This window comes from Neopelma chrysocephalum, unplaced genomic scaffold (assembly GCF_003984885.1).
Source record: "Neopelma chrysocephalum unplaced genomic scaffold, ASM398488v2 Primary Assembly neopelma1_25, whole genome shotgun sequence".
Classification (NCBI taxonomy): Eukaryota; Metazoa; Chordata; class Aves; order Passeriformes; family Pipridae; genus Neopelma; species Neopelma chrysocephalum.
The window spans coordinates 26,985,415-27,007,349 of NW_020897694.1; the positions used below are offsets into that span (position 1 = coordinate 26,985,415).

The 21,935-nt window shown below is 40.3% G+C and overlaps 2 protein-coding genes across 4 annotated transcripts in view; both read right to left on the minus strand.

The window, feature by feature from the left end:
• GGACT (gamma-glutamylamine cyclotransferase) overlaps nt 1-19,327 on the minus strand; it is a 30,755-nt gene extending 11,428 nt beyond the window's left edge. The window contains exons 1-2 of one of the 3 annotated variants that reach the window (XM_027674680.1): nt 19,231-19,312; nt 6,931-7,145 (exon numbers count right to left, since the gene is read on the minus strand). The gene's annotated coding sequence lies outside the window, so the exon portion shown is untranslated. Of the gene's footprint in view, nt 1-973; nt 980-6,930; nt 7,146-19,230 lie in introns of those variants that run through there. The other 2 variants (XM_027674682.1, XM_027674681.1) reach the window with 2 other exon arrangements.
• A 326-nt stretch (nt 19,328-19,653) lies between these two features.
• The window catches only part of TMTC4 (transmembrane and tetratricopeptide repeat containing 4), a 57,813-nt gene continuing 55,531 nt past the window's right edge, over nt 19,654-21,935 (minus strand). Inside the window, exon 17 of the mRNA XM_027674687.1 lies at nt 19,654-19,923. Coding sequence (XP_027530488.1) covers nt 19,921-19,923 — 3 coding nt within the window. The 3' untranslated portion in view covers nt 19,654-19,920. The remainder of the gene's footprint in view (nt 19,924-21,935) is intronic.

Sequence of the window (21,935 nt, forward strand, 5' to 3'; positions counted from 1 at the left end):
AAGGTGCCAGAGCCTTGGAGCACCATGCAGAGAGGTCACTGCAACATGATGCTTCTCAAACCTCACTAAAAACCAAATGAAAGTGCAGATGTTCAGGGAACAAAATCTGCTCCACTAAATGAGCCAAACAGAAAAATCCAGGTATAAATCTGGGAACAGCAACACATTACACTGCAGCATTTTTCCTCCAGAAACTACTACCTACCCCAGCACGGACTAGCTACTAAAACACAAACCTTTGACCAACACGGCAGAAATGAAACATCATGAAACCCCAAAGACTGTTTTTTTCAACCCATGATTCCCTAGGAAACTACAGGCTCCTTTAAGGGCCAAAAAAAGGTAATTCATATGTATTTACTGCATCCATACATAAACACACAAGGATTTTCTACACAGAGCCATGCTTTGCTTGTAAAGTGTTAGTGGCCCATGGAAAAGAAGAGAGGAAAGTTAAAACCAGCTGTACTGGAGGAACTACCAGATCTAAATGTAAACACTATTTTAAATATTCCACCAGAAAGGGTACAGATAGTGTGGGGTAATGGCCAAGCACGTTGGCCCTGAAGCAGGGTTATACAAATTCTGTGAGATTCAGAAGGCGTAGTAGACAATAAAGTATATCTATACTCCTAGAAGATACACTAACATTAATGCTTTTTTATTTGTATGCATGCCACCAGACAGCAACGGAAGAAGGAAAGGCCCTTCCTGACATTTAGAGGACCAAAGTTACTGAAGGTGCACAAAAGGAAAAGTGGATTTTTTTTTTTTTTTTAAGGAAGAAGGCTTATACCATCCTATCAGTCCATGAATCAAATTTTTGGAAAAGCATAATATTTAACATGTGACACATTGGTAACAAAATAAATCAGCTCAGTGGGCTGCCCAGGGAGCTGGTGGAGTCACCACCTCTGGAGGTATTTAAAAGATGTGTAGATGTGGTGCTTAGGGACATGGTTTAGTGTTGGACTCGGCAGTGCTGGGTTAACGACTGGGCTCCATGATCTTAAAGGTCTTTTGCAAACTAAATGATTTTGTGATTCTCTTCTAATTCACTACAGTTGTTTTATTTGCCTTACTAATTAAATGTATATCCAAGTCTTACATTGATAAACTATGTTTTACTTAATAAAAAGGTTTTTTTAAAAGTGAATTTCAGCTTGCAGCTTAATGCAAGTAAAAAATAAAAACCCAATCCATATCTCAACAACAAATCCCTTCCACCATTTTCTAATATAATAAAAGGTCAGAAAATACAAACCAAACCAGAACACCAATTCAAAACTACAAAGGACCATGAACAGATGTATATAATTACTTCAGTCCCACCGAGGCATATCACTTCTGCTTAGAAATTAGTACCAAGTTTACTACAGAACAAATAAAAAGTCACATATTGTAATGAAAAGAGAACTAATGAGTTATTTCAACTGTCCTGGTCTTCATTTTTGCTCTTAAAGAAAGACTTGCAAATCCTGCAATGAAATCTGAAACATACCTCCCCTCCTTTATCAACAGAGAAAGCATCCTTATCCCAAAGTAAATACATTTACTGGTCTCCTATCTTCTACACAAAAGAAACAAATACATATTCTGGGGGCATATCCAAAAAAGGCTGAAATTACTCCAGCAAGGCACTGGAGTAATTGCTTTCAAATCCAGAAAACGTACTGACCAAAATCTCAAATATCCTCCTGCCTGGTAGAGTCAAAGATAAGAAGACAAGAAATCTCCAATTTGTATGTGGAATTAAATGTTACTTTCAGGTAAAAAGTGCTTTGGTCTCTGATGCAGCAACAGGTTCTATAGTCTAATGTAAAATTTAACACAGGTCTGTATTTACTGAAGAACGAGAAAAACCAGCGAGACAAGCCCTTAAATCTTCTCCTGGAGCCACGAGAGTCTCACAAGAATTACTGGTGGAAATAATTCCCTATCTCTACATAGCTACATTCTTGCAATTGCAAATAAAACTATTTTGGTTTTACGATGGCATGCAGAATTTACTCTAATTCAAGTTCTCCTTAGCAGTGTCCAGGATGCCTGGAAGGAAGTTTTAATGAAAGACATCTTAAACCAGGGCTCAGGCTGTAAGAGGAAGACATTAGATAATAATCATCTGAATTATACAGACATTTATATGAGCCACATTTAAAAAAAAATTACATAAGTGAAAACAGTTTTATACATGCTCTGCAGCCTCTTTTCAGTGACCTTTGAGAAAGAATTTCTGTTACTAACTTAATAAAGGAAGAAGAGCAGAATTAAGTACTGGAAGAAAATGAGAAAGGGAATAACATGCAATATGGTTCTGAATGCAAAAAAGCCAGGCCAGTGTCATTAAACAACCTGCTTGGACAAGGATAACACAATAGATTTGGAGTCCATTATTTAATATGCAGTGAAAATATCTCCAGACCAAGTCATAGAGAAGAACTGTCTGCAAACAAGAAGTTAGTTAAGGGAGGGTTTTAAGGGACTATATTAAAATACAATGTAATAAGCACAGACAGAAGTTACCAGTCATATTCCTCAGGAATCAATGTTGTTTTATTTATTAGTGGTCTTGCTACAGCTAGTAGCTGTGTGCCTACCCACATGTGTGCGTGATGCATCCAGAGGAGCCATTGGTTCATGCTGCAGACATATTAGATGGCCTATGAACTTTGTAATTAAAATAAGATGGCTTTTAATGATACAAAGTGCAAAAACATATGCTTGGGGACCACAGACAAGAACTTCTGGGGACTCATCATTTCAAGGCAATAAAGGAATCGGAATTTCTCAACCTGGAAGGGATCCCTAAGTATCTTGGAGTCCAACTCCCCACACCTCATAGGACTGCCTAAAATGAACCCATATAACGTAGAGCATTGTCCAGATGCTCCTTGAACTCTGTCAGGCCTGGTGCCATGACCATTTCCCTAGGGATCCTGTTCCAGTGACTGACCACCCTCTCAGTGACAAATCTTTTCCTAATGTCCAATCTAAACTTGCACTGATGCAGCTTCATTCCATTTCTTCGTGTCCTGTTGCTGGTCACCAGAGAGGAGACCAGCATCTCTGCCTCCACGGCCTCTCTTGAGGAAGCTGCAGACTGCTATGAGGTCTCCCCTCAGCCTTCTCTTCTCCAAGCTGAACAAGCCAAGTGGCCTCAGTCACTTCTTGTAAGTCTTGCCCTCGAGGCCTTTCATCACCTTGGTCGCCCTGCTCTGGACACACTCAAATAGCTTTTTGAAGGATTTTACTTCTACAAACCAGGTGGTTTAAATCTGCAATACATTTCTGCTTCATGATAGCATATAGAGTAGCTGAAAAGGAACTTTTTTTTTTTTAATAAAAATAGCATTCTAGAGACTTAAGTCTTTCAAATTACTGTGGGTGCACGTCAGAGGAAACTCACATATCTTAAAGCATTTAAGTGTCTAGAAGAGCATCCAACTACACCTATCCCTCAATCTAGACTTTGTGTTGAGAAAAGAGGCGTGAATTAGGCGATGTTACAGTATAAAATGTCCTGAATGCCTCAAGCTACATCTTAAGATGTAGCCAATCTAGGACTGTAACAGCTCCCAAGCAAAGGTGATTAAGCCTCAAGTATAAATTAGCATATCCTCTGACTAGCCTTAGTATCTGCCCACAAGATCAGCCTTGCACTCCCCAAGCATGGGGCAAAATTAAGAGAAAGGAGCACGGCTAAACTGGCTACGTTAGTTGTCAACAAAGCAGACCAAAGCCAACGCACAGATCTCAGCATGGAAAGGGTAACTGCCACGTCATTGTCTATACCGGGGGACACGAGGCACAAGTGACAAGGGATCACTATATTCATGCTGTTTCAGGGTTTGCTGTGGAAATGAGGAAACAATTCATACCTGCTGCAATGGGCTTCATTTTATTGGGATCCTGCCCTTCCAAGTAGGTCCCAAAAATCCAGTAGTAGGTAGAGTATCCTCCAATTCACTCATTACTTTTTCCGATTTCAGTGTCAGTGAATGGGATAAGTATGACAGGAACAACAAGTCCTAAACTTCTATGTCTTTCTAAGTGAAAAGTTTCTTCTTGCATTGGGATCCACAGACATTTTCAAAACACGCCTCTCGGTACACTCTGATATATAATACAAAATCAACAGCTCTTCTTGTCAGCAACATTCCTCCTACTAAAGTAAATTTACAAGTACCACTTAAAATTTATTTTTATTCCACAACTAAAGAGAACAGTCTCCAGTAAATACCATGGAGAAGTCAGCACTATGCTTTTAATAACAGACTGCTTCCACTGAAGTGTCTTGGCTCATAGCAAATATGGCCTGGGAGTTTCAAGGGGTTTCAAAAGGGTGAACACTGGTACACCCTTGCATCAAATGCATTTGACAATGAAAAGCTGAAATAAGAAGGGATGATTTTACAGATTAAACAAATACTGTATTTTTGGACTTAAAATGATGCTACCTGAAAATATTAAAGATTATTCACACAATGTTGAAAATTCACAAAACATTATTAAACAACTGCTTAGCCCAACTTGCTCATAGAAAGTTACCTTTCAGCTCTTAAACAAATCAATCACTGCCCTCTCAGTGCCACTCCCCCCAGCCAAATACTGTGCATTACAGCAGACTTGGGTAATTCCCAATCCCCAAATACAGGAATAATGTTATTATTCTGAACATCATTTCTCCCAGATTTGATAGTATCTAGGGACATTTGGAAATCTCAGTTAATTTCACTTCTGCATTCTTTAAGCAAACACTTACTTAGTGATGCTAATTAACTGAAAAAAATTTAAATAATATAATTAGAGAACCAGATATAAATCAAGAAACAGTATATTACTTAAAACATATGAAGAAGAGAAACCATATAACATTTTAATTTTGCCTTTTTGATATGGCTTAAAAAGATAGGTAAAGATCAAGTAACTTCTGACTTTCAGCAAATGAACATTTCTTTCAAAAAAGATAACTCAAATTATTGTCAAATTACAAACTAGTTCACCATTTACCCCATGATAACTATCAATTAATAAAGGCATGCTTCTGAATACATAATGCATTACATTTTTTACTTTCAACACCTGGTGTCACCAGAATAACACTGTATATTTCTAAAACACTCTGCAATGGTGTGTGTGTGTGCTTTGATTTTAGGGCAGTAATACTTCAAAGGAAGTGGAACCACAGCAAATTATGGGAAGCGATGCACATAGATTACTTTTTTAGCTAACTGATACATTGGCAGGTCATTTTAAAAATGAGGTTCAAGGTATCTAAAAGCCTTCATCCCTTATTCCAGGTCAAAAAAGGCCTGAACAAAGTAAAAATTTTGCTGTATTTCAATACTTTGAGCAAGCTGAATCCTAAACCTGTTTTGCAAAAGGGCCTTAACTGGTGATTTCTGCTACACCAGAAATTTGCTAATTGCAATCAATTTTTGTAGGGGTTAATTACCACCTTTCTGTCCAGTCTAGACCTGTATTAATTGGTTATTATTATGGTTCTACTGAGAATAGACAGACGGGAATGATTTTGATTGATTATTGCTTGGAGTTCCTTGGATCCCAAAGATCTAAATAAAAAGTTAAATATCAAAGAAGATTTAATTAATCTCAGTCTGTCCTTCTTTCCACTCTATCAGCAAGATACAGCTGATAAATTGACAAATTAATGGAAAGTGCAAAGAGTCAGAACTGGTGACCCTGTATTGTTTTTATGAGAAAGTACATGCATTTGCTCTAATCTTTAGATAATGGGTATAAGAGAATGAAAACTTTCTCAGCTTTTCATGCTTATTCCAAAACCCAAATGGAGTTATAACAGGCAGTTTGATCAACTGCTATAAGATTTAAGTTGTGCTACATTTTTTTTAATATAGCTTTTTAAATAAATTAGTGAAAGAATCCTGAACTTTTGATAAGTCATAAGCTTGTTATACAAGGAAGATACAAAATACTGTTTGATAACAAACAAAAGCAATATTTTAAAATCAAAAGGTTTGGAAGTCTCTATTTTGGTAGAAAATTCTGTATCAGAATACAGAGGAAGATGCAATCTAGGTATTTATAATTAATTTTGTAAAAACACATTCAGACTGACACTTCCCTTCCACTAATTATGCATGGGTTTCCTACAGCAGACTTGCCAAAAGTCATATTGTCTTTCAATACTTTTCCAGTAAGGCACAGGAAGTTCCCTAGGTATGAGTTTTCAGGTTCTATGCAACCATTGTGGATTTTAAAGCTGGAACAGAAAGGCTAACACTGATACAGGAACTATTTTCAGGTGAATGCATATCTAGGATCCGTAGACAATGTTTCGAGGAGTTCCCTGTGTGCCAGCAAGGCACTTACTACCTCTCAACTGATTTGTTGAGGCTAGCTTTTTGATGATACACTTTCAAATTACCTAAAAGGAAGATAGGCAAACAAGACAACCTTGAATACTGCTATCAATTAACATAAACCCATATAAAGAAAAAAACAGTCATGAGAAGCAGGAAAAAGTTTAGGCTTGAACCATTAAGAAAAAACCCAGTTTTTCTCCCATATGCTTGATTTAAACAGATGTTAACATCCACAAATAATGTTTAGAAGAGACTGCCTAAGTCTGGTGGGCTAACCAAGTTAGACAGGTTTTACATGCATGTTTTATTTATTATAACACCACCATTTGTTCTCTTTGGCTTCTTCAGCATTTCCAAAAAACTCCCCTCCTCTCCCCCCAAACCAGAAAAAAACAACAAAAAACCCCACACCAGTAGTTTTCTGTAAAACAAGGTGTCAATTATCTTAGGACTACCTAGTCTTTTATCCCCTTTTTAAAAGTAATAATAATAAACAATAAAAAAGGTCTTAAGGAACCATTTTTTCCCATTTTCTCACAAAAGATAGAAGTATTCAGTGGTCACTGAATTACAATGTACTTACATTAACAGCAGCAGAAATACAACTACACACAGGTCAAAAAGGTTTGTCTGGAGTTGCTCAGCAGAGTGGCCTGATGTGTCCTGCTCACCTCCTGCTCAGTGAGAGAGGCTAAGCAGCCCAAACTGCCTGGGTGAGGCTGATGAGCAAAAGAATGCCCACGCAGACCTAGGGGACACCACTTGGATGGAGATACCCACTATTTCCACTGTCAATTCCTATGGAAGAAAGAAGGGATGCAGACCTTTTAGTAATGAAACCTAATATTCAGAATGTACAAAGAGGCAGTTTACTATCTCTATAGCTGGTAAGATGTCTGGATGCTGAAAAACAATCGTCTGTCTTGATCCTACTAGTTATTTATACTGATCTTGGTAGAACTTTTGACACTGGTGCTCATGATATTCCTACAAGCAAGCTCAAAACAGGATTTAACAAGAATTGTTGGTATTTAGGTAAAAAAAAAACCACCAAAACTGTTTTAGAAAGGCTATTTAATATTTATCAGAAATTCATCTCAAACTGAATACATGCAAAAAAATTTGTTATATTCATTCCAGTAGCAGGAAAATACTGGTAATGAAAAATACACACAATGTGGAAGATGCAGGTATAATTCACAACACCCAGGGCTGTGCACAAGACTAATGAGACAGTTGCAAAGCACAAGTGCTGCCAGTGCGAAGTTCTAAGATTAGCTGAGAATAATCAACAGCATAAACAAAATCTGGAGAAAGATCAGCGTAACAGCAGATCTGCAGAAAGAGATTTGACAGCTATAATGATCATGAACTCAACATGAGTCAACAACGTGGTACTGTTGGAAAAAGTATCCAAGTGTGTATATATGAACCCATCACTAGTAAGATGTGACCATAATCCACTGCTCTGATCTGGTCCCAAATTGAGGAGAATATCCAGCTTTGAGCACTGTATGTAGAAAACCACGATCAACTGGACCGAGGGATAACAGTAACAAGTCAAGAAACCAAAACCTATAAAAGAAAACAACAAAAATAAAGAACCTGGACTGTGATCACTTATTTTAGAGAAAACAGAGTCATGCCTTTAAGAATAGGAAAGCATACTGTAATACAAAAAGACAGGCTATAAGCTCCTTTCCCCATCTACTTTGACAGAAGATCCAATAAGCTTAGATTCCAAAGATGGACACTCGAAGACTAACCACTTACTGGCAAGCAGGGTGCCTAGGAAGAGCCTAGACCATCCAGGAAGGCTGGGAATCCTTCACTGCTGACTATCCTCAACAGCAAGTCAGCCAAATCTTTACCAGAAATAACTACTGCTGCCAAACTTGCCTTTTGCTAGGGAACTGGATGAGACAATCTCTTAGCTTTCCTTTAAAAAGTAAAATGGCAGTATGATTCATATGCTATTCATGGAAAGGAACGCTAGACTCACAGAGACTGTGAGAGACTGGTTCTGTGGTCCAGTCATTAGATTCCTTCTACCTCAAGCAGAGATTTTCCCTGCCCCTTTACAGATGGTACATCATACAACTATTTGGCTTTTTTAGATTTACTTTCCCAAATAACAATAACCCGGAAAAGAGAACAAAATGTTGAATTTCCACCCATTCCTGCTCCACAACATGCCTCCCAAATTCACTCAGAGATACAATCCTGAGGCACTACACTGAGCCTTCTCTGCCCCAATGAATCTTGCATTGCTTTCTGCACTGTGATTCGAAAGGCCAAACAAGACCAAATGCTCCTGAGGGGTGTGGGTTAGAGCCCTGAGGACAGAAGGCACGAATCTAATTTTTCTACTTTCTAGGAGTTGGCAGAGCCAAAGACTGTTGTTAATCCTGAAACTGGCTTTGGTTGGATCTGGCACACACAAGGTAGGTCTGGCTCAAAGGCCAGCCAGTGCCAGGCCAGCTGTACATCTTTGGCTGATAAAAGCACTGAAAGAAGGCAAGGTGCAAGAATAACCCTTGACTGTGCCGCCACAGCCTCAAGAATAGCTGCACAGCTCAGTTAACATTCCCTTTCTGAAGCTTCTGCTCCACACATAGAAAGCTACACACACTTCTGCCCTTCAGGTTTCCAAGACAGCCATCCTGTTTTACGTGTTGTACACAAAGGCTGCTACAAATCTGAGTCTACAGAATAACCCTTCTCCTGGTTCTACCTATTTTTGATCTCAAACACCACTTTCAGATCACAGATAAGAGACCTTTTAATCCCGAGTAGTTCTGAAATAATTGCTATTTAATAAAGATTTTAAAAAATATAAATAATATTTTGTTTATAGGCATATAGATTTTATTTGTTCTATTGATAGCATGATAGTGAGATACATCACTTTGATATGGAACCATTAAAAACCATGGAACCATCTATACCCTCATGCAGTTTTCCTCCAAGCTGCCGATGTGGCAACTGTAGATAAGATACACTGCTATTTTTCTAGATGTACAGGAAAAAATCTTACACATACATTTGCTCACACACTGCATATGTGATCTCACTGGAGATGCACTGCTAAATTGTTACACATGCATATGAGTGTAATCTAGAGCAATGTCACAGGTTTTATCAAAAACAACAATGTAAGCTTGTACATTTCTTAGACAGCTAAGTGATTGTATCAAGGTGGCTCAGAAAACATGCTACAAAAGTTACATCTGCAGCAGCTCTGCCCAGAGCACAGAAATGATCAGAGCGGGGATCCAAGCGGAGATGTCTAAGTAAACAGTAAATCTGTGCATGCTGTCAATACTGCAGAGTATTTACAGATCACAAAAGTATAAGAGTACTGGGGATAAGAGATAGAAATCATCAATCTTAAAACTGTCTGACACTGAAAATATTTCCTAACACTTTTCCTTAATTACACTCTCTAAGCATCACTGCTACTTAAAGTAAAACTCCACTTGATAATGTGGTTGGTCTGATGGATTAATGGGCTGGCATAAAGTACCACAGAGAGGTGAGGCAGATGTCAAATAAATAATCCATCCCACACATAATCTCAAAAATTAGCCCAATAGATTAATTTTTGACCTGTCTAATGTCAAACCAAGTTACGTGATCTGGCAGGGTCACGAAAGGCAAGTTATCCTACAGGCAGTATCACCTGCTCCTTTCTTCTACTATCATACCTATCAGGTCCTGTGTCTGCTGCACCACTCTGCAGACTTTACTTAAAATCTGGTTACAACAACACTGATGGTCAATCACAAAAAAAACCCCCTAAAATAACAATCAAAGTGTCTGATGAACCTAGAATTGAAAGGTCAGTCATGGACTTCATAATTTTCTAAGTCAGTCATAAGATTTAGAGTACCAAATAACTACAATCAACAAAATTTAAAACTGAAATGGATCACCATGTCAATGAATAAATATTTCCTGCATTCACAACAAGACTGTGATAATAATAAACTCCGCTAAAGACAGCTAAATTATGGAGCCTGACTGAGATTCCACCTAAACCAACACTAAAACATAAGTTACAGATAAGAAATATAGACTACAATTTGGCAAATAAAACAGATTACATCATTGGTTTGTTATACAGAAATAAGGAAAAAAACTCCTAAATTCATCATGTATGAAATTAAAGATACTTGATGCCATTCATTAATGTAGTAAACTGTCACTAAGCATACTTAATTAAAAGATATAACTACTAGCAGTAAAAGAACAGACTAGATGAGCAGATGGATCCAGATATATTTTGACCTAAATTTCTTGATATTTTGACAAGATAAATAAAGGTAAATATAAACAAGAAGAGAAGGGAGAGGAATAAACAGCCAGTCAGGATATCTCATTAAGGAGGCCCATACTATAAAGGTGAAAAAACACTAACAAACTCTCTTCTGCCTCTGCTCATCTCAGATATTTTGTTTCTGTTAAGCAGGTTTCCCAAAGCTTCACAAAACCACATACATATGCACATTACTGAGACATTTATTATGCCTGGAACCACAATCACAAAATAAGGCCCACTGCCTTAGGACAGTTTAATCAAAAGAAATAAATCATTAACGTACAATATAATTTAAATCTCTTGAATGTTAATTTTCTTTTATGCTCACTCTCTCTTGAATTTGAATCCTGTTAGAGATAACAGTTAAGAGAATAGGTTTCTATCTACAGAGTCCACAGAAGGCAGAGATTCTTCTTTCTGAGCCCTTCATATCACCTTCCCTTTGGACACTCTTTCCAACCAGACAAAGTTCCTAAGCATGTAACTTTGTGTTACTTTTCATGTTTGAAATGAGCTTCAGAAAGGTTCAATAAGATTTGGCCCGTGGCTGGTTTCACATTCTGAAAGTTTTCATGGCAGGGTTATTTGAACTATATCACAGCAAGGACTACAGCCTTGGAGCAGGTTAGTAGTCTGATGTGCGAAACGTGTGTGTGCATGGTAAGCAACCTGCTGGGATTTATTCCCCTACGTAATTTTCAGCTAAGGCAAAATCAAGCCTGGGGCTCCACTCCATAAACTATGTTGGAACATTTCTCTCATTCGTATAGTTTCTCTGTTATTTATACATTTTCCTAATAAATAGTGCAGGCTTAGCTCTGTGCAATCCCATCTAAATTTAATTTAGTTGTTCTATGCCCACATCCCAATGTAATACTTACCAAACAGTATCTCCACAACTCACAGGCAACACAAAACAAAGCAATACCTAGCATTGTGCAAACTGATGGACTTTTGAACCGCTCCAAAGCATGTTACCACACTCCGTACATGTGCTGTACTCCATCTCCTTTCAGTGAAAACGTAATACAACATTGAGCTCAGATTCTTACTTAATTACTGTACAAAAAAATCTTATGTTTGATGGCTTCACTAAAAAACAGCCTCAAAGATCAATAGCAATTGATATACACTCAAACATATCTAAAAGGTGACATTAAATCCAAGATTACATTTTCTATCCAGTAATCTCTAATTTTCTTTTCCCCTCACTTTCCTAGTCTCTGTAGGCTTGTCCCATCATCTTCAGAGTTCTTCCTTTGCCAAAATTAAATTTGGGCCTAAGTTGTTCTTCAAATCACAACCTCCCTTGAGTACCTGGGAGCAGGCATGCAGTCATGGGAATAAGAAATCCAAATGGTCTGTTATACTCCTTCTATTCCTATCTATAAATCTAAACCATCACACCTCACTCAGCTGACAGTCATGGCAAATACATTTTTTTTTCATCCTTCATCTTATCATCTGCACCCAACTGCTATTGCTTTAAACTCTTTTCTTCAATTGCCTTCAATTCTTCCACCCATGTATTCTCGTAACAGTTTATGTCTGAACAAGTTCTACTGTAAGCTTAAATTGGATCTCAATGATAAAAAATCTGAATCTAGTAATTTTCTCTTAAATTTGTTACTATGGATGCTTATGTTATTAAGCCCCTTCTCTAGACTCCTAACATTTCTTTCCTTTTTCCATGACCTTTTCACAAAATCTGTGAACTCTTCCCATTTTTCCCCAAACTGAAACACTAACAAAAACCTGCTGCCTCACTGTAGTACAATGTCTTCTCAGACCAGGTGAGTTGGCTTGGGTAAATCCTTACAAAAATATGCATTCCAGCACTCATTCCACATACTGCCAGCATGCAGTCTCCTAACCCTGTGAGCACAGAAAAATACACAAAAAACAGGAGCCAGAAGAACATCATAACAAAAGGGAGGCAGAAGTTATGCAAGAGGACAAACAGAAGGCTTGTGCATAGCAGCACAGAGATGGACTGTATGGGCAAAAGCAATTCCATGGTGGTTTGCAAATTAGGGAGAGCCCTAAGGACAGGCCAATATCCCTTTCTCTGGACACCTGTAAAGATGCTGACACAGAACCAGTTACATTTACTGGGCAACATCTTCCCATCACACTTCTGGACTTGCAAACCACTTGAGTCTGCAAGTTTGCTTTCTTGTGATACCAATTATTTTGTAGCTTCTAGCATAGGAATTGCAATTATAGATGCAAAATCAATGATTAAACAGCCTTAAACATCGATCTTGAAGCACACATTATGTGTTACCAGAAGCAGAAATGTTTTATTCCAGCACTTCCAGTGAATGATAGGTCATGCAAATAGTTAAATTAGCTTCAATAAGGTAAAGCTAACAAAAGCATTAAAAGAAAAAAAAATTAAAGACAAGAGGATTAAAACTTCAAGTGGGGCCCTTTATGTACTTTGGCCTATCTACCTACCATTTCCTTCCACTTTAAAACAACCCATAGCTTCTTTTAATGAAACTACTATATAATGAATTTCTATTCTGGCCTTACTCTCATGAGTACTCTCATGAATTCCCTGCTCATCACTAGGTCTACCTGTCATTCAAAACAACCGCAAACACCATTCTTGCAACACAGAAACAGAACAAGACCCTTATTTCTCACTCACTACTTACAGTCTCACTTCCAAAATAATTTTTCTCAGCAATGTTTCAAAGAAAATTGGTTTATGTCTATTTTCCTTCAAGCTTTCAGTATTACTGTATATGTGGACTTCGCTTCTCCTCATGGGAAATGATCTAACCTGTTACCTTAGATTTTGAGAGAAATTCACACATTCTGAGATCCAAGCAAGAACAAAACTGTTACTTACAGAAATTGCATAGGATCCACAGACATAATTAAAACCACATACCGATTTGGCCGGTAAAATTCAGTGTCCATACTCTAGCCTGTTCAATATGCAATTAAACAACAAACACTTGGGTTCAATGTAAAAGAATTCATAAAGAATGCTATTAATAACTTTTTATGAGCCAGAGGTGGCATTCACCTCACTTTAGTTTCCTAAAGTTCAGAATCTAGGTTGGTCATTCAGGCATCACCAGTTGGTGTAAAGAGATGTGAGCTGAATCTCTTGCCAGGAACTACAAATGAAACTCACATTTCAAATGCAAGTTTGTCATCTAAGGAAGGAGACTAAAGAGGGCAGTGGTGAGGTACAAACTCACAATTCTTATCAGTACTGTGTGTCAGTAGAAACAATAAACCCACAGTTATTTCAAGTCCTGTACACAAACTGGTCTGCCTACCAGAAGGCAAAATGTATTAATTGATATATTTCACTAGATGTGTAGACAACTTAAAGTTGAGATGAGATGCAAAAGGCAGCAACAGAGGTACAGGTTGATACTCAGCATATCACAGAATCACAGAATGGGTCAGATTGGAAGGGAACCACAGTGGTTCACCTGGTACAACCTCCCTGCTCAAGCAGGATTATCCTAGAGCACATTTTACAGGATTGCATCCAGAGATGGTTCTTGAGTATTTCCAGTGAGGGAGACTCTACAACCTCCCCGGGCAATATGTTACAGTGCACAGTCACCCACACAGTATCAAAGTTCTTCCTTATATTCAGGTGGAGCTTCCTGTGCATCAGTTTCTGCCTGTTGCCTCTTGTCCTATTGTTTGGCACTGAGAAGAGCCTGGATCCATCCTCTTGAACCCTCCCTTCAGATACTTATTTACATTGATGAGGTCCCCTCTCAGACATCTCCAGGCTAAACAGGACCAGATATGGAGAGATAAAAGAGAGAAATTACAGAAGATTGAGTCCAGATCAGCAGCAAAAAAAGAAGTATTTTAGAGAAAAGAGAAGTCTTTTATGCTACCATTCTAAAACATTATTTAAATTGTGCATGATACTTTTACCAGAAAGTAACATAATACCAACAACTATTCCTGCGACTTGTGCAATATATAAGTAAACAGCAAGACATCTAGACATGTGATGAGAAATGAGCATCTGCATCTCCCTCCTCACTAACAGGAATGCTACAATCCTGACTGTTGTTGGAGCCAAGACTCAGCCAGAAGTGCAGTACAACAGTCAAGATGATACTGGGATTCATGATGTCTGGGATTCATGTTTCCTCTGATGTCCTAATGATTTACCTTACTCATCCTTACCTTAACTCACAAATACACCTTGCTGAACAAAGAAAGCAGCCAAGGCAGCAAGCACCCTGCACTGTATTAATGGGAACATGACCAGCAGAATAAGGGAAGTGAGGATCTCCCTTTACTTGATACTCACTAGACCACACCTACAATACTGTATGCAGTTTCGGGCCCAAAATAAGAGAAAATATGGACAAACTGTGGTGCATTCAGATGGTCATGGGGCAAGAGCACTTGCTCTGTGAAAAGCAGCTCAGGAAACAGCCTGTTCAACTTGACAAGAGATGGCTTTGAGGTGACCTAATAGCAGTCTTCCCATACCTGTGAAGTGGATACCCAGGAAACACAGCATATCTTTTCACAGTGGTACGTCAGATTTGACCGGAATAAGAGAGACCCCAATTTGATCCAAGGAAAAGGGTCCTCATGAAGCAGACAAAAACTGAAGCAAGCTGCCCAGAGAAGTTGTGCCTAGTTGAAAACCTATCCCTGTAGGTTTTCAAGGCATATTGAATAAAACACACCATGGTCTGCTCACACAGAGGACCCTACTCTGAATAAGGAGACTGGACTAGTGACTCATAAGGTCCCTTCCAACGTGAATTTTACTGAAATAAAAGTTGTGGGGCTGTGTTAGGCTAGACAAAATGAGGGGAGGGAAAGAAGATAAACAGACTTGCAATTACTCTGGTATTACTTGATAGCACAAATATTTCAAATTGCAGCATTGTTCTTATACAGATACTCTCACACAGCTGAAGCCTGGCATGGGTGGGATGATCTTCCTCACAGTTCCTAACAACACACAGCACTGGAAAAAAGCAATGGTTCAGGGAAAGGATGAGAAAAAGCAATTCTGCGTGGCCAAAAACTTCTGTCAGAATGTCAGCAATATGATAGTAACTCTGGCTGTTAGTAAAGGTCATGAGCAATTACAGTCAAAACACTGCAGAGAGAGGTGGTTACGTGGGTAATTCCAAAGGAAAAGAAGTGTCCTGTAAGACAGAGAAATCCACAGTGATAGTGATGTGTTTTCTCAAGATGTTAAGAGAAAATAGCTGACACACTTAAAGAAATCACAGTGGCCAAAAATCTTCATGTAAAGGCCATTCTTGAACAACACTGTAATGGTAAATCAATAGGACATGATATTACCCTGGTATAGCCTGTCCTTCTTTAGCATTAATTGCAAGTGGGGAAAAGAGAGCTGTATCTGACATGGTCCATAAAATGCAATTAAACCTTTGGAGTAAAAAAAAAAAAAGAAAAAACTCTAGATAGCTATATATTTTGGTTTAAGAACAATGATTTACTACTGCCTAATTGGTTCTATTTTTGAAGAAAAAAGGTATTAAACACCCTCTTTAGAGAGACAGAATGAAAAGGGTATTACGTTTGCTAACTCAATGACATGACTGGGTCCATCCATTTCCCCTGTTTCTTATTGAATTATCTATGTAATACTTACCCTCTCTGTCAGAATGCTGCAAAAAATATTTTGAAAGATAAGAAAAGGAAAGGTAGCAGGAGTTCATATAGAAAATACATCCTGTTATGACACGTGCTGTCTGCTTAAGCAGTTCGCTTAAAATGTCACGCAAGTTTCACATTCAATTCTACTTAAGAAAGTTATGAAAATTATTTGACCAGGTTCAAGTTCAAAGAATGTATACTTTCAGAGCCTGAGAAACATACAGGAAGACTTGATTAGGAAGGAATAGAAAAGTACATTGCTCCAAAAAAGAAATGACAAATACTACAGTGAAACATGGTGTATTTTTCTTCTACCAACAGTAACTATTGATGGAGTTCAGGATTATATAGAAAAATAATTTGGCTAGTCCCCCAGAGAACAAAAGTGTACCAGAGCTAGCAGCAGAAGAAAAATGCCACAACATGCCCTTGGAATTTATTTTTCTTATTTCACTTCATGACACCCCCATGACTACACCTTTGTGCCTGTAACTACACTTGAAAATTCACAACATAAATCAGGCAGTCATGTAACCTGACTTCCCAGAAGTTCCCCAAGAAGAACAAACACAACAATATGAACAAGAGAAGCAGAACAGGCAAAACCTGTGGTTTCATCACATCAGCAGTCAGATAAAAGTAATTTTCAAGAGGAAACTTCTTTTGAAATAGGCAGTTAGGTTACTATTGGGAGTTATGAAAATGTATAGACAGACTCGGAGAAATGTTGGTTGGAAGGGACCTTTGAAGGTCACCCAGCCCAGCCTCCCCCTCAGAGCAGGGCTAAAGCCAATGCTAGACAGCACTTTTTCAAGGGAAGAGGCTGTACTCAGCAGAACAGTGGGTGGCAGAAACAGCAGGATGTCTGGTTCAAACCAGGCCTGGTTCGTGCCCTCCACTCTCTGGAGGCACCTAGCATTCCATGTCAAAAATCAACCAAGGAAAGCATGAACTGACATGGTGATCCTTTCTAAAGGATAAAAAGCAGACACTGCAGTAAATGAAGCATTCAAAGCAATACTTCTATCCCAAATATGAGAAAATAAGCAAGGGAAAACTCTGATCACACATATAAAGTCACCAGAAGAAAAACTATAAGCAGCAGGTGACATGAAACATGACCCACACTCTTCAGTCATTAAGCAAAGCTCTGTTCAATATTCCAGTGGTCTCAAAACAAACGCATGAACAAGCTCAAAGAAACTTCCTTGCAAAGTTGATGCAGAACACCACAGCAATTTAGAAAGTGAGGAGCAAACATGCTGCAAAAACGCATGGAAAATGAACTATGACGCACATATCAAGAAGTTAATAGTTGTCAGTAGGAGGATGCAGATTTAAAAATATTAGCAATGTATATTTAGGTCATTTCTTCTTTTGTTTAACATGTAACACCCTTGACAATTCAGGTTTTGAGACAGACAGTAACAGAGACATCTGTTCTTTTATTTACCCATGGTAGAAGAATGATGTACTACACTTTGATAATAAGACATGTTAGTGTTCATATGACTTTGACAGCTATGATGGAGTGAGGGCAGGAGATGAGTGCTGGCAAAGGATAATTATATTTTTAAGACACAGTGTAGGTTTCTAAGGCTTTCCTTGGGGGGGGGGGTGAAGAACGATGGAAATATGCCTGTTTTTTGTTCAGATGCAAAATTTAAAGCCTCTCTTAATGGCCTTTGTCACACCATGAACAATTTTAATTGTCAAGAAATTGCTTTTCCAGCTTGACTGCCTGCTTAAACTAGAGTGTATATAAAACAAGTCCACTCCACATAGAGATCAACATCAAATAACTTGGTCATGGAAATATTTACAATTGTGCCTCTGTACGTTAACCTCTATATAATTCACTACCTTGCTATTTTCAAAGCAGGGCAAAAATTACAGAAGCAGCAAATTAAAAAATTCCTGGAGCAAAAAATTAGGAAATTAATTGTCTGGAGTTAACACAGATACAACTAAATGCACGTTAACTCAAAAGCAAAATGTTTATATCACTCTATAATGGAAAAGGATACAGAAAAGGCAGGAGATGAAAACATAGCAAAATTAAATCTCTAAGAGAATAATAAAAAAAAAAGAGATAACAAACCCCCAACATTCTGGTCCAAACACTGAGGGCAAAAAGATAAATGCGCTCTGAAGTCCGAAGCGTCATCTTGTAAGGATATAGAAACATAAAATGGTTTGGCTTGGAAGGGACCTTAAAAATCACCTAGTGCCAATCCTCCTCCCGCGGGCAGGGACACCTTCCACTTGACAGGTACAGACAATTATCAACTGTCACAGTTTCTCTTCAAGTATGATACCTAAACTATTTCCTTTCTCTTTCCCCTTTAATGTAGATACCAGCTCTTCAAATACACGTCACTAACTCATTACCAAGGCAAAGGTATGTTACTAAAACGAGTATCTGGATCATAACGAACACTCTTGTTTGGAGGATGCGCCTGGCCACCAGGAGAAGGCGAGAGCGTCAGGGACAGCTTTTCCTGCTCTCGGCCGTGTCACCGATGAGCCATCCCTCGCACCTCTGGGGTGCGAGGCGCTGCTGTGCTCTCGCACCACGGGCAGCCGGGTCCCCGCTACGGAGCCCCGAGCCCGGGGGCGGAGGCCGAGCCGCCCGCAGCTCCCGCCCGGCCGGTGGGGCCGAGCCGCGCCGCTGTCACACGTGGCTCTTAGGGGCCCGCCCCCGCCGCAGGCGTGCTCTCCGGCGGTGCGGGACAGCCGGCAGCGCCCTTCCCCGCCGCCGGCCCCCCGCGCCGGCCCCGGCGGGACCCGCAGCCTGCGCCGAACCACCCCCGCTCCCCGTCTCCGCTCCCACGGTGGGGCCGCGCATCACGTGGCGAGAAGGGCGGACCGCCCCGCCCCGCTCGGCCCGGCCCGGCGGCGCGCGGCCGGGGCACTCACTCGCCAGCGCTGCTGTTGTGTCCGCGCCTCCACTCGTGCCTGCGGCCGCCGCCTTCTGCCCGTCCCGGGGCGCCTCTCCGGGGAGTAGGTGGCGGGGCGGAGCGGGACGCGGGGCGGTGCCTGCCCGCGCTCCCTCCCCCACGGCCGGGGCAGCGCGGGTGCCCCGGGGCTGGGGGGGGCCGAACCGGCGTTGTTTGCCCGGGCCGGCGCGGCTGCCAGAGGACGGAGCGTGCTTGGCGGGGGGGCGGGAGCGCGGGCAGGGCGGACAGCCGGGCCCGGAGACGGGAGAGCCGGGCAGCCCGCGCCGGCTGCCAAAGCTGGAGCAGGGCCTGGCGCTCCCGGGAAGAGCTGCTCCCAAAACCCGGTGCCGGGGCCTCGCCTCCTGGAGGCTGTAATAAACGTGCGCCAAACAATACAACTACAGCTAGTCAGTCTGGCTCTTGGGGAGCTTTAAAAAACGCGCTATTATTTTACAGACGCTGTTGACTACTCAACAAGAAGGGGTTTAGGCTGCAGAGATTGGTCCTGAGCCTGAAGTAGGAGTTTTAAACTTGGAGGGTGTGAAGTGCCTCTCTGTTTATCCCCCCTTTGCTGGCAGCTTCCAGGCCCCAGCAGAGGATTCCCTCAAGCTGGCTCTGTAGGGATTGGTGTGCTCTTTAGCAAAGCACATGAACACTCCACACAGTAAAATCACTGTAAGAAAATTAATGCGCTGGTAAGAGGAATAAGAGCGAGATACCCTTATGCACTGACACAGAATGATTCAGTACTTGTTCACCAGTGCTGCAGAAACAGACCTGGGGGTCCTGGTCAACGGCAACTTGAATTATGAGTCAGCAGTGCCCTGGCAGCCAGGAGGGCCAACTGTGTCTTGGGGGGGCATCAGGCAAAGCATTGCCGGCCGGTAGAGGGAGGTCATTGTCCTGCTCTGGTCTGCACTGGGGTGGCCTCACCTCGAGTCCTGGGTACAGTTTTTGTCACCATAACATAAGAAAGATAAAGCTATTAGCATCCAAAGGGGGGGCTACAAAGATCGTGAAGGATCTAAAGGGGAAGCCATACCAGGAGCAGCTTAAGTCACTTGGTTTGTTCAGCCTGGAGGAGACAGGGAAGATCTCAAAGCATTCTATGGCTATTAGAAAAACAAATTATTTGTTGGTAGAATTGCCTTGTGAAAAGTTTAGGGCGTGACATGCTTCAGTGATCTCAGACCTAGGGGGAGGTTAACAAAGCTTGGGAAGAAGGATGCACCACTGATAGTGGACACAAAGAATGCAGAATTTACCGTCCACGAAGACATCTGGCAGAACTCCCAAGACAAGGAAGAAACTGCTAAACCCAACTCAGCAACTGTGCTGAAATCAGCTCCAGCTGGGTAAAGGTAATTCCAGCAGGGGGGTTTTTGTGACCACCGACCCAAGAAACCTGACCTAAAAGGAAAGACTCAGCATGTGGACTAATTAGCATGAGAAGCGAGAGAATCATTAACCAATAGAAGGTAGAATACTACTTAGTAAGAGAACTATATAACTTGTAGTCAATGAACACTAATTCCTTTGTTTGCTAAAATGTATAAATAGTAAAAGGTTTTGATAGATGGTGTGCTTGATTTGTGGAATACCACCGAGCACCTAGGCTTGCGCAACTCTGAAATAAATAGTCAATGTCTCTCTTGACTGTGCAATTATTGGCTTGCTGCACACCAGGTTAACGAATCTGATTTTGGCGGTCAACAAGATTGCTCAGCATTTGAGGCAGTAACTCTTGCTTTTTTCCTATATTTTATTGTTTTAGAGCTTGAATTAATTAGTTATGTATTCTATCACTTTCTTCAAGTGCTTCTTTTTGTTGTTTAGGCACGCACATTCAACATCAATACAACCATTCTGAATCAAGATTCTGAACTGTTACTCCAAGAGAATGTCTTCCCGTATGTCCCAGTGCCAGTCTACCAGGCCCATTAGATATTCTTCCTAGCTTTCAGCAGGACCCTGAATCATAAACTTACTACAAAAATAAACACCATTGTCACAATTAAAATCTATCCAAAAAAAGATAGCAAAATGCAGATTTATTTCATGGCTTAATTACAAATGTATTCACTTCTTGCTCAGCTGAAAATAAATTGGAACATACCATTGCCAATCTGAATGATTAACACTACATAAAAAAAGTTCAGCTCAGAAATCACAAGCTACACAGTACCTGTAGAGATTTTTTCCTAACAAAAAAATTTGTTTTAAAAACCCCTGAACCACTTGACATGTGTCATTACTGACACACACTGAACACCCATGCCACAACACTGCAGTGCAGCATTCTAATACAAAGGTCATCCGTCCTCCACTGCTTGATAGCCCGTGCAGCTGTGCACATCCTCTTCCTTGGAGAGGCTATATGGTCCTTTTTCCTTAAAGCACAGAGTCCAAGTTGCTGTGTTTATAACTTTACACCTATGTACAACCACTTCACATTATCGTGCAGTCCAGCACAAAGTCTGGCACCTGCTGCTTATGGCTCCCTTGGTGTTGACATTGCAGAGATCCAACTATGTGATCTCACTTTTGTTTCTAGTAAATTTTAGTCTTTTTGAGTTAAATGTGCCCTCATAAATGCACACTTGGTAAAGACAAACCAAGAGCTGTGGAAGCGCTACTCAGTGAAAGCCAAGAAACATTTGGGAATCTACATGTAATGACAGGTAT